This window comes from Thermobia domestica, chromosome 6 (assembly GCF_964235325.1).
Source record: "Thermobia domestica chromosome 6, izTheDome1.hap1.1, whole genome shotgun sequence".
NCBI lineage: Eukaryota > Metazoa > Arthropoda > Insecta > Zygentoma > Lepismatidae > Thermobia > Thermobia domestica.
In genome coordinates, this window is record NC_137459.1 from 178,941,970 (window position 1) to 178,955,399 (window position 13,430).

Below are 13,430 nucleotides of genomic sequence, written 5' to 3' on the forward strand. Positions count from 1 at the left end.
TAGCCATGATCTGTAACAAGTCTAGTATATTATATACCATACATTCATCATCTGTACAACAATCTATCTGAACGAACAGCTTTTTGTATAGCCACTCAGATTGTTTACACGCGGTAAAAGAAGAGTATTGCATGTTGCTGAATTTTGCTTATAACATGTTTGAGATCCACCAAGACCGCACATTGGAACCACTACAATCTACCATCATCACCTTGCTCTTGTACAAAGTTAAGTATGTGAACTCCTACAGCGTGATCTTACACGCATTTTCACCAGTTGTATACATACGATACTCAATTATCAATAATTTACCTTGTGAAGTGAGAGTTTACATTTAGCGATGAAAGGAGTAGCTAGTTGGCGTTTCTTTTATTCTTAAGAAACACTATATGATTGTTGAGTGACTCATTATTTTATTATTGAATAATTTTGTATACTTATTGTTTTGCAAATTCTAATTTCTGTATAATAAATAAATAACAATAATTGAATAACAAATAAGAAGTACGAACTCACAAATAGTTTTCTTTTTCTCTTTTTAGGGCAGAGTTTGGGTTACGGTTTCGTAAATTATCATCGACCTGAAGATGCCGAAAAGGCAATCAACACACTAAACGGCCTCAGATTACAGAATAAGACGATAAAGGTAAGTGCTAACACTTCATTAAATTGCATTATTTCTTTTATTCGTGAACGTTGATACATCCGAATACAAGAAGCTGTGAGGGGAAATTGAGCTTTTTCTTTTAATTAATTAATTTATTTATTTATTTTAGTTTGCTGCGATTGACGAGAGAGTAAGTAATATCAGGTTATCGAGTCTGAAACGAGATTTCGTGGTTAGTTCCGTGAATTCTTCTGTGGGTTAAGTTAGTTAGTTCTTAAATAGCATAATCAGAATATTATTCCAGGGGCTTAGACAAATCCAATTCTGTCATTTATGTTGACTGAAAATAAACAACATTTTTAAAATTGAATCATGTCATACAGTAGAACTATTAATTAAATATAAGTTTCTGAAACAGGAACCAATTTCTGAGATCGGATTTTGAGAAAATTGAAACTATTTTCGATATTCATTTCCGATAAAACTCTTCTTACTGTTGCATATAAGAATTTCGTTGCGACTACAAAATAAATCTTGAAAAACAATGACGGCCTGTGAGGTTTGAAAGCGAACTGCCAACTGTTACTCATATTATTACTGTATGCAACGAAGTGTCCTTCCCTCAGAAGCACATTTAAAAAGTTTTCATTTCCGTACAACTTGAAAACATTATCAGTAGCTTTAACAACATTAGTAACTCGCTGGATTTAACAACATCGACGGCTTTCTGTTGAATACAATCAAACACGTTTACTACGTAAGAGAGAACTTCTTGATGGAGATCTCTCGTGTTTATTTATTAGCACACTCGCGTTTGGCGCTGTATACTCCGGTTCGATTCCTGGCGCAATCTTATGTTGCTCGGATCCCACGTAAAGCTGTAGTTTTACGTCTAATATAGATTCGCCTTTGAGACGAGCGCTAAATTAAAATTTTAATCCGAATAACGTCATGGTAGAACGTTAGCCAATAAATAAATAAATAAATAAATAAATTCAGGAACCTTCTAATTTTGTACAAACCATGTAGTAGCTTTAATACAGGATTTTTGTAGCTAGTATGTTCCGTAAGATAGCGTCATATGCATTAAGTCTTAGCGTTACTGTAACCATTCACAATGGAGTTAGTCATAACAGTCCGCAACTTGCATGATAAAGATACGGCAATGGGACGGGAAGTACACTGTCAGAAGGTGATCATCATCATGTTTTTTTCGCGATTTTGAACGGCACTGGCTCTGAAACTACATATTTTCCCACAGATTCATATGAACTTTATTTTGATGTGAGTAACCACCTCTCACAGCTTGACGGTATGGTTCATTAACACTTTATATATAATATGTGTATGAACCGTTTTTTCAAGACCCAAAATCCTTTAGCAAGAAATCTTGCTCTGGAGAATTCAGACACCAACCTATATCTCTCATCCTAATTGCAACTAGTAAAACTAAACCTCATGTTGTGAGTATGCTAGCGTCTCGATTTCTATCTATAAACATTTATCAAACGATAAGCGGAACCCTTCTCTTATCTTTTCGATTGAGCGCGCGCGCGAATCTATACGTGCTAAAGCAAAATAAGTGTGTTTTGATATCGTTTTTCCATTTATGGAGTTGTCTATTGATCTGCGACTGAAGCTCTAAAGGCCACACCATTGAGCAAGTTGAGACAAAATTTTAATATTATATATATATATATATATATATATATATATATATATATATATATATATATATATATATATGTGTGTGTGTGTGAGAGAGAGAGAGAGAGAGAGAGAGAGAGAGAGAGAGAGAGAGAGAGAGAGAGAGAGAGAGAGAGAGAGAGATCTCCCAGGAGGTTGTATTCAGCCTACCAGCCTACAACCAGAAATACGGTCAGCTTTTTAGAGGGTGAAAGTAATAACAGTAATAAATAATAATTTCATAACTACTGTAAATACTGTTCATACTTCGTATACAAGTATTTCATTAACACCTGAAAACACGTAGGATTCATGGTTCAGGTATTGCGAATAATGCCAATTATAACTGGTTTTAGATTCGGTTCCTGATGGGAAAGATCAAACACTGCATAGGTTCAGATCCATTTCAGACTGTTGTATCTTGTCTTACTTACCATTATTGCCGACAAAGTACGTATATTCATATATAAATGTAGATAATGAAATCGAGAAAGCAGCCTTGTAGTCCAGGTACCTTTCTTTTCCCGAATGCGTTATTTGTTGTCTTCATCTGAAAACATTGGAATATGCTGTTTTTTTGCGAAATCTGAGTTAAATGTTTAATGTTCTATATTCAGAACTGAAGAGTAATGGGAATATCCGAATCGATAGAAGCGTTAATCAAGATCATAATACCCGTAAGACACTAATACATAATGTATTAGTTTTTACTAGTTGGAAACCGTATGCCAGTTGGTTCCTCGAGAGCCGTGGTCGCTAAACCGTCGATCGCGACATCTTCGGTAGATCGCGTTAACGCTCCGGTTGGGTAACCTTGATTCCTTCACTGAGCTGTCACTAACGCCAGGTGACGCTGACAAAACGTGCTTCTTTCTCTCGCGCAACTGCCATTGTCAGCCTCATTAAGGCTTGGTTCAGACGAGCAGAAAAGTCTGTTGCGGGACCGCAACAGACTCTCGCGAGCGTCACAGACCAACCAGTTCAGACGAGCAGAAAGTCTGCTGCGGGCTCGCAATGAATTCGGGCGGGCGTTTCAGTCCAACATAGAAAACAGTTTATTCTATTTTCAGCTACGGTTGTGTTCCATGTTTATTGATTTACACAATGACAAAGAGAAGTTTTTAAATTATTTTCGCGTGAGTAGCACTTCGTTTGATGAACTCTTAACGATAATAAGTTAAATGATAAAATTAAAGCATAAAGTACTATCATAAGACTTCTGATGCCACCAATTCAAATGCTAGGTGTTACATTAAATATAAGGTAATTATGTTAACTATCGTTTGTATGAATGCAGAAAGTAAGAAATTCGGGGACCTATTCATATACATTGTCAGTTGCTATTAGCGTCCACTAGCGGGGTTTAATTACTCGCGTGACTAATTACAATTTTTGGCATACGTTGGCAACTTTAAATTAAAAATTAGAAACTTATTTGAGCGTTTCCAAATATTCCGCTCCTAAGAGAGTAAGAGAGGCATTTCAGTAACAGTAAAATTTCCCTTTATTTATCCACAAAGAGCCGAATGTGAGAATTCACTTCGATTAGAAATGTAAAATTCGGAATATAAACCCCTAAATAAAAATAATGGAGCACAGGTTCCAGCGTTTATTTTTTTTTCTCTTGAAGAGAAGGGGGATTTCTACAGTAGTGGGGTCGCAGTGGCTCAGTGGTAGTGCGTTAACTTCTGGTGCATGGCGTCCATGGTTCGATTCCAGTTCGCGTTGAGTGGGCTTTGCAGTGGACAAACACCGTGCTTGGGTTTTCTTGGGTTCCCCCGTTTCCTACCACTTTCTTCATTCTACCATTTTATTCATTCTCACCTTCACCGTTTCCTTTAGCCTACCCGGCATAATCGTTGGACATGAAACTCCATTCACTTCATAAAAGATTCCATTTCATATCTATAGTAGTGAAATTTCCCTTTATATATTGAGAAAGTGTTCAATGTAAGGATTCGCTTAAATTGGAGATGTGAAATTCCGATTGTAAACTCTCAAATAAAAATATTTGATTTAGTGTTTCCAAATAGTCCACTTCTAAGGTGGGGAAAGGGGACTATTTTTATAATTGTAACATTTCCTTTTATTTATTCACACAGTGTCGTGTGTGAGATTCTCTTAAGTTAAAGATGTGAATTCCAAATATGAACTCTTACGTAAAACAATGGAACATGTTTCAAGGCTTTCGTATATCCCACTGCTAAAAGAGGAAGGGCGGTCATTTATATAATACCAAAATTTCCACTTATTTATATTTATTTACAATCTAAGTGGATAGGGAAGTTCAAAATTTACGCTTAAAATAGAGTATCTAATGGAGTTACCTAAGTACACTTTTATTGAAATGCGATCATCAGGAGGAAGGAGGAATATTTTACGAATAACTATAAAAGCATGCGTGAAAATTCCCAATATGTGTAGCACACCACAAGGAGGCAATGAAGCAAACGAAAACAGAAAGAGATGGTCTGATTATTTTGTGAGTTATATAGGTAGTTTCATAGCAACATTTTAAGTTGTTCTTTGTCAAGAAACAATCAGTTGCTATCTCTAAAATAGCAACTATGTGCACAATATCAATTATACGAGAACCAATATTTTTCTTACGCATCCAGCACGCTTTTTTTTAAAATCTCATGAGTACCCTGATGCTCAACTAATTTTCCTGTTAAATCTAATAATTTTAAAATTTAATATGTTAACAATGGACGACAAATTGTCAGCCGAAAAACTTTTCCCTTTTCTGTTCTGCTATTATGTTGATGGTTGCTTTTGGACTTCAGCGTCCCTTTTCAGCACAGAGGCTATATAATACGTGACCTTGATCTAAAGTATAATGCTGTTACAAATGGTCCATTCATTCCGGAGTGAGTGATATAAGAAGTCTCATCAAAGAACTGCATTAACAATAGTGTCCTTCTCCTAACCTATTTGTTGTATATTTTTATTAATATCACAATAAAGGTATATAGCCTGGCTGCTGAAAAGGGATGCTAATCGAAAATCAAATGTAAATATTGCATCAATTATTATTATTATTATTATTATTATTATTATTATTATTATTATTATTATTATTATTATTATTATTATTACATTCGCTCAGCCGCGTAACTCTCAGCCGGTGTCTTGAGCATTCAAAACCGGCGAGGTATCATCATTGGGAATGTTCATTTATTTTTTTTCGTATCCTTTAATTCATAAGTAAATAAAAAAGGGGGAAAAAAGGAAAGGGAAGGGAAGGTCATCACAGCAGGGACAAACGCAGACAAGGTACTGATAAACAAAAACCAAACAAAGCAAAAAGAAAACCAAACAAAGGAAAAACAAAACAATTATGACAACGATATCTTGACTCTAGTTTTAAGGTGTTACTGTCACTAGTAACACAACATGAATATTAGATTCTCACATTAGAAAGTAATAATAATACATATTAATGCTGTTTTTTTTATTTCTTTCATTAAATTTCTCACATAGGCCTACGGTCTCACACACCTTGTTCCATGCCTCTCGCTTTTTCTCTGTCTCGATATTTTTCACTTTAAATACCATATCTCCGGATACTTTTGTATTTTGTTAGTGAATAGTTCAACATCCAGTTATTCGATTTCCATTTCTGCGGGCGCGGGAAAGTCTGCTCGTGTGGCTTGACTCATTGCCAGCAATGGTTTGCCGACTCGCTACACCTGTGCGGACTTACTGCGAGCCAGCAGTCCCCGCAACTCAATTTATGCCCGTTCGATTCCCGGCGGGAGCTTATGTGGTTCGGATTCCACGTTAATCAGTAGGTCCACGTCTCATATAGCCTCGCTGCTGAAAGGAACATTAAACTCAAAATCAACTCAACTCAATTTATGCCCGCTGAGGGTCCGCAGCAGATTCGCGCTGGAAAGTCTGCTGAATGATAAGAACCAATGTATTTCCGGTCGCGCGGGTCCGCAACAGTCTTTTCTGCTCTTCTGAACCGAGACTAATACAGGCTCCAGCCATAAGACCCGTAGGAACGGCGTGTCTGATGGCTGTTCTATTCTAATTTGAAGTTAATGCTTAAGAATATATATATATATAATATCGTGGTTATACATATTTAAAATCGGCGGTTTGGTTACAGTGTTGCCATCTCTTATCTCGCGATTTTCCTCTTTGTCGGATATTTCAGAATGAAATTTCCTTGCTGTGTTCATGAATACTCTCTTCTAATCTGAAATCTGCGCTTCACAATCAATAGTATAACATGTATAAACATTTTGACAAAGCAATTTGTTTGTGTTGCTATATCTCATATCCCGTTTCTTACTCATCAGACGCTGCCGGGAAAATATTCCTTGGATTGTACCTTACTGTACTCTTCTGATCTAAAGTTTATGCTTCAAAACTAATAAAAAAGTCATGAGTAAACATTCGGAGAACTGGTCGTTTGTTTGCGGGGTTGCCAACTCTATCACATTCTTACTTCTTGTTGGATGCTGTAGAATGAAATTGCTTTGCACATTCTCTCTCTCTCTCTCTATTTATCTATCTAAAATTCGTGTTTCAAAACTAATAATATAGCCATTGATACATATTTCGATAAAATGGTTAATTTGTTTGCAGAGTTGCTATTTCATATATCACGTTTTTTGCTCAACATATATTGCCGAAAGAATTTTCTTTCTTTTGTATTGACTGCTTTTCTGAATTGAAACTTGGGCTTCAGAACTAATGAAAAAAAAAATCTGATTAAATTTTTGAGATAACAATGGTTTGTTTTCAGTTTTGCCATCTTTCATGTTAAGTCTTTTACTCACAGATGCTGCCGCGAGAGTTTTGTTTTGTAGCTGGTTGTTTGTATGTTCAGTGTGGCTCATATGTATAAAGTATGTATTTTAAATAATATACAATAAAACAATAAGCAGTTCCCAGAAGCCGCTTTGGGGCATAGGGGCCGCGGTGGCTCAGTGGTAGAGCGTTCACCTCTGGTGTTTGGGGTCCCGGGTTCGATCCCAGTCCCCTCCAAATGCACTTTGTGGTGGACAAACACCGTGTGCATGGGTTTCCTCGGGGTTCTCCCGTTTCCTCCCACTTTCTTCTTTCCACCATTTCATTCATTACTCATCATCACCGTCTTCTTTAGCCTAACCGGCATATCCGTGGGACGTAAAACTCCGATTTCATTTTTCATTTATTGGAGGCATAGTTAGACAAACAAGGCAGAAAGACCATGCAGCTAAATGGGAAATTGTTTTTCATGAAGTACTTGTTATTACAAACACGTTCAAGGAAATGCTCGGAGTATCGAATGAAGATTTGAGCTTCAATTACATCATGATTTACGTGGTTCTCATGCAAAGAAGTTTGAGAAAATGAATGCATATACTACTTCATATCCATACAGTGATAGTTCAGAAAAAGTGCTTCACAATGTCTTGACCAATGAATGCTTGCCATTCCAGAGGGATGCGCACAGAAGCTACTCAATTACGTCTCTGATGCAAACACAGAGTACTTAAAATTCAGGAAAAAAAGATTAATCTCATCGCTAGAAAGAAGCCGTTCTCAGCTGTGATACATAAGTAGAAGCTTCCATACTTTCAACGATTCTTGTTGTACCTACAACAGTAGCTCAGGAACCAAAGGACATTGTTATGAAAGTAACTCACCTGAAGAGGTATATTTTAATTGCTAAAGAGAGAGGTGTGTCAATAAGAGGTATTCTTTCATATCACTTGACACCCTACACTATCCTCATCAACAGTAACACTACGACTAGTAAGCCTGTGAAATCTGCTCTGATGATCGAATTACAAAAGATGCTTCCGGAGATTGAGACACGTCAAGTACTTCCTTTATATATTTCCACTGCTGTTGTGATAAATGTTGTGTGGGATACGAGAAACGCGAACATAATCTCTTGAGACATTTTCAGACATGTTTTCAGTTCTCATAAATCGTGTAAGAAATGTCTGTTCACATGAATGTGAAAATTATATATTTGGTAGCTACCTAGCTCATTCCATAGAAAATACAGAGAGGGAAAGAAGAGAGTCTGTAGGTCCGCTACCACGTACTGTGCGCACCCCAGACCCTAAACTGCCAGTGGAGCTGTCAAGGTTTTGGACATTATCTCACCAGATAATGAAGTAATGATACAAAGTGCACTAATGGAATACCTTAACATTCACACGTCACATTCACCTTATAACATAGTACTACTACACTACAGACTTCAATCGAAAACTTGACAAATCCCATCGAAGAGGCAGATTTACGAATAACCCCTCATGCACTACACATTTTGAGAACTGCTATACAATGCATTCTAGTAATGCCAAACGATATGGATGTCCTTGTTCTACTGCCTCATTTCCATCGAATGTTCCGACTTGTGTTTCTCCAATTCAGAAACTAATATTATTCCCATCCATACCCTGGCAACTTCATGTGGCGAATTATGTGACGTCATCCTTGTGACACACATACTAGCAGGTTGTGATGTGACTAGTAAGGTAGGAACAAAAGCAGCAGCTCTCAGGGTTCATCCTGAGAGATTTTTTGAGATATATTTGTTCCCGTATACCACCAACAGACAAGGAATATAAGTTCGCGGCGAAGTACTTGGTCCAAGTAATGAAACCATACACAGCAGGGTAATCCAGTCATGCATTACGTATCCACATATACTAAACAAGTAAGATTGTTGATCTGTTAACACCACTCTCTCCATCAAGCATGCGTTTTACCCAGGGGTGTAGCCAAGGGGGGGCATCGGGGCCAGCCCCCCAAATGGTTTCCTGCCCCCCCAAATGACCAGCTTTTAAAACATCATAGTAAAATTATCTCGCTTCATTCATTTAAAAGTAACTAATTTTATTGACAATTAATAATTTACGATAAAATAGTATGGAGAAATATTGTTTTTCCATATCGATCGAAAAATAGTATAGTATCTCTTCCTTATACCGATTGAAAAATAGGATACTTTTTGTGACAGCAGATTACACAATTTACTGCGATTTATATTTGACAGTTTGAACACAAACGTCTTAACAAGGTACTACAAATACAGCCATAAAACAAAGGTACTAAACTGATTTGTAAGTATAGTATATTTTATATGCTTTACCAAGTATTTTAAAAGACATAGAGAATGGAAAATTTGGTGAGAAGCAATGATTTTATTCAATTAGGATTTCAGTCGCTCTCTTTTATTTCTACTCAGTGTATATATATATATATATAATATTTTTAGTCACGAATAATAAGTATTTTTGTCAGGAAACCGTAAAGAAATTAAGTGAAATTTCAAAGAAAATCAATCTTGTGTAGATAGATAGGTTCTGTATACAAGGTTTTAAATTTAAATATAAAGGTAACCAAGAAAAATTTTGTTGCTTTTTCACTCATCACTTTCGAACATCGATATGTCACCTAGCCTGGAAGATCAAAAATAGTCCCCATCAGCATCGACGACATTCTGAAAACGTTCTGGAAGGCCATGTAATCTATCGCGGTAGAACTTGGTGGGCTGTGAAACGAAGAAGGTATCAGGTGCATTTTGGAATTTTACTAGGGATTTGAACTGGCGACCTTTCAGGTGATTGTCCAAAGAATGGAACAGGTGATAATCGGACGGTGCAATACCCAGGGAATATAGTGGTTGCAATATTGTTTCCCAGCCAAGGCGGAAAATGGTGTCCTGAGTCATGCTAGCCACGTAGGACTTAGCGTTGTCCCGTAAACGAGGACCCGTTTGCAATTCAGAAGTGATGGCTCCAGAGTTTTGAGTTTTTGTTGAGCACAGCTCGACTGCTGACACTACACAGTTGCATTGATACTCTGACCAGCTGGTAGCAGTTCCTGATGCACGATGCACCAAACACACAGAAGGACCTTCTGGTACAGTGCTGGTTTTGGCTGTTTTGAAATCGGTTCATGGGATGCTAACCAATGATGACGGCGCCGTGGAGCTTCGTATAGGACCCACTTTTTATCACATGTCAACGTCCTGTCCAGAAATGGCTCCGAAACAGTAAATAAACACAGACGACTGCCGCATTGCCTTCTGGCCCGGAGTCAGAACATGTGAGACCCATCGACCCAACTTGTAGTGCTTCCCAAGTTGATGGATGTGTTGCCGAATGGTTTCTCCACACACTGAATTGTAGTCCCAGTTCCTCTTTCCATATATAAAAGTTAAAAGAATACATTTTACGTCTCTACAATTTCATTTTTGTTATAAATTTAATATAGCGTAGAGATTACTATTACATTGGTAATTATTATTATTAGCTTGATTGCTTAATTTAAATCACATATAAATGTTAGAATTGTTACATCTGTTCTCCAGTTTTCAATAACGTGTAAAATGTGACAAAGTGCCAAATTTTCTTACTGTAGAATTCAAATTGTATTGTTGACACACGCAATAAACGAAGATTTATATGAGCATAAATAATTATTTTCATCTATAATAATTTTATCCTAGTACAGCATATACTTTTCAACCGCTCAACCTACTAAGGACATGTTAGAAAGGCATTTCTCAACAGAATAATAGTTTCACAAATAAATTACGATACTTAACGGAAGCAATGCACAAAATGATGAAAAAATTTCTTGTAGCATCCGACAAGGAGAAAATGTGAGATGAGAGATGGCAACCCTGCAAACAACCATATGCTCAGTAAACCTTTACTCACGTTTTTTATCATTAGTTTTGAGGCATAAACTTTAGACCAGAAGAGTACAGTAAGCTACAAAACAAGGAATATTTTCCCGGCAGCATACGATGAGTAAGGAAAGTGATATGAGAGATGGGAACACTGCAAACAAATTAACTGCTTTCTCAAAATGTTTATCCATATTTATTCTATTGGTTGTGTAGCGCAGATTTCAGATTAGGAGAGAGTATTCATGAACATAGCAAGGAAATTTCATTCTGTAATACCCGACAAGGAGGAAAAATGCGAGATATGAGTTGGCAACCAAACCGCCGGTTTACAAAACGTCTACCTACTACTTTTTGATTAGTTTTTAAGCATTAACTTTAAATTAGAAGAGGACAGCCGTCAGACACTCTGTTCCTACGGGTCGTATGGCTGGAGCCTAGACTATCATCTCTCAGTTGATTGTATACGTGTGGGGTTGTGCACGTTATGTTTTTCATGTGCATAAGACATTTGCTAACTTACATAATTTGATTTCATATTTACTGGAAATGTAAGTTTATAAACAATAAAAAATGTAAGATTTTTTTTAGTTGGTAATTTTCTCTTCTAGAACAAGCTTTCTCAACCTATTTTATATCACACCCCCTTTTATCACACTTTTTTTTTGTTACTGCCTATCACTTACGGTTGTATTAGTATATTTTTGTATTTCAACATACAGTTTTCACCAGTTTTTCTTCATTTATCCATGTGTTTCTAAACAATTCTCGGTTTGCTTAATCTATTGTTTAATATCCCATGCTATATTTGATATTAAATATGTAAATAAAAAAATGTGAAAATAAAAATTGAAAATATTTTAAAAGAATATTCCCATTTATTCTTTTATTTATATAGAATATTTATTATTTTCATCTCTTGGCGACTGCATGCGTTCATGTTGCGAGTCTTACGGCTCCCGACTTCCAGGTTGAAAAACATTTCAGTATTATAGCGTTGTGATATTGTTCTTTCCCCGTGCAAACATGAATTATGACAATTATTTCTTTTCAGAATTTTCTACGAAGAAGTATTACGCAATGCCTATATGTGGAATCTGAACAACTTTCCCGAAATTTGTAGCTACTCGGAAAGTTTTCGTGAAAAAGAAAGAGAAGGAAAGAAAGAAAATAAAGCAACTTCCAACAAGCTTTACAATATTTTGTATTACCTTAGGCCTCATGTCAGGTGCACTGATTTTTGTGCTCGTGAAATCAGAGTTCATCGACCACGTATCCATGGTAACATTGATAGCCTGTTTTTCTACGTGTATGTGCGGTCAACCATTATTAAACTTCAAAAGTACGCTTGGGTACCTATGCTCTTCATAGTTCAGTTCTACATACTACTTGTGTGTGAGTATAATCGTTATAACACAGTAAAAAGAGGGAATGAGAAATATAATTGCGTATTGAATCTCTTGATTCTCTTCAACTTCTCCGTTATTGATAGGCAACAGTAATTATGCTGGTAGTAACATTATAGATTATAACATCAGTTTGCAGGAATCTTTCTGTATTTGTTTCAACCCACTCAAAAATTAATCACGGACAGTACAAAGTGAAAACAAAATGTAGAACTTGAAAAAAAGGAACTAGTTTTCAAAAGATATATTTTATTTTATTATTGAGTTGATTTCAACGTTAATTTTAGCAGCGAGGCTATATGAGACGAGACCTACTGATTAACGTGGAATCCGAACCACATAAACTCCCGCCGGGAATCGAACTCGGGTCTCTCGCGCCAAAAGCACGTACGATAACCGCTTAGCCACGAAGGGGCTTTATTATTATTATTATTATTATTATTATTATTATTATTATTATTATTATTTAAAAGTCCGAATTATACTTGCATGATTAGCTGCACAGAATGTATTTTAAACACATTTTTACGGTTTCTGGATAATCTGCTTTTCCGTCTTAAAAACTTGAAAGGAAAGCACATTCACAAGGTTAACCCGACATACATCGGAACTTATAGCATTCCAGATACATATATGAGTCGTCCAGTTCCAAAACGGCTCTTGTCCATATGCAGCAAATCCCAGAAAACAGAAATACTTCAGTATGTTCATGTGAAAAACTTGAACATCCTCAAATATTTCTAATTCTAGAAAACACACCAGTCCTACATTTTTTTTCTTCGGTTTTCTGGAATTTGATATAAATAGACAAAAGCTGTTTTGGAACTGAGCGACTCATATATACAATCGCTCACATTAGGGACAGACAAGGAGATATGGTGGCTTAGTGGCAGACTGATCAACTAAGATTTGAGGGGTCCCAAAGACATAAGTTTGCGGTGCACAGTATCGTATTCATGGGTTATTTTGGGAGAGTTCTCGCATTTCCTCCCACATTTTCATTCTATCAATTATTTTATAATAGTTCACTTTTATTATTCATCCATTTCCTTTAGCCTAATGCCCTAGATGGCAAAAC

The 13,430-nt window shown here is 36.4% G+C and overlaps 1 protein-coding gene across 13 annotated transcripts in view; it reads left to right on the forward strand.

Moving 5' to 3' along the window:
• The window catches only part of fne (ELAV like RNA binding protein found in neurons), a 259,257-nt gene that overhangs the window by 98,584 nt on the left and 147,243 nt on the right, over positions 1-13,430 (forward strand). For all 13 annotated transcript variants that reach the window (XM_081762470.1, XM_081762477.1, XM_081762476.1 and 10 more), the window contains one exon: positions 543-646. In XM_081762470.1, the coding sequence (XP_081618596.1) occupies positions 543-646 (104 nt within the window). The remainder of the gene's footprint in view (positions 1-542; positions 647-13,430) is intronic.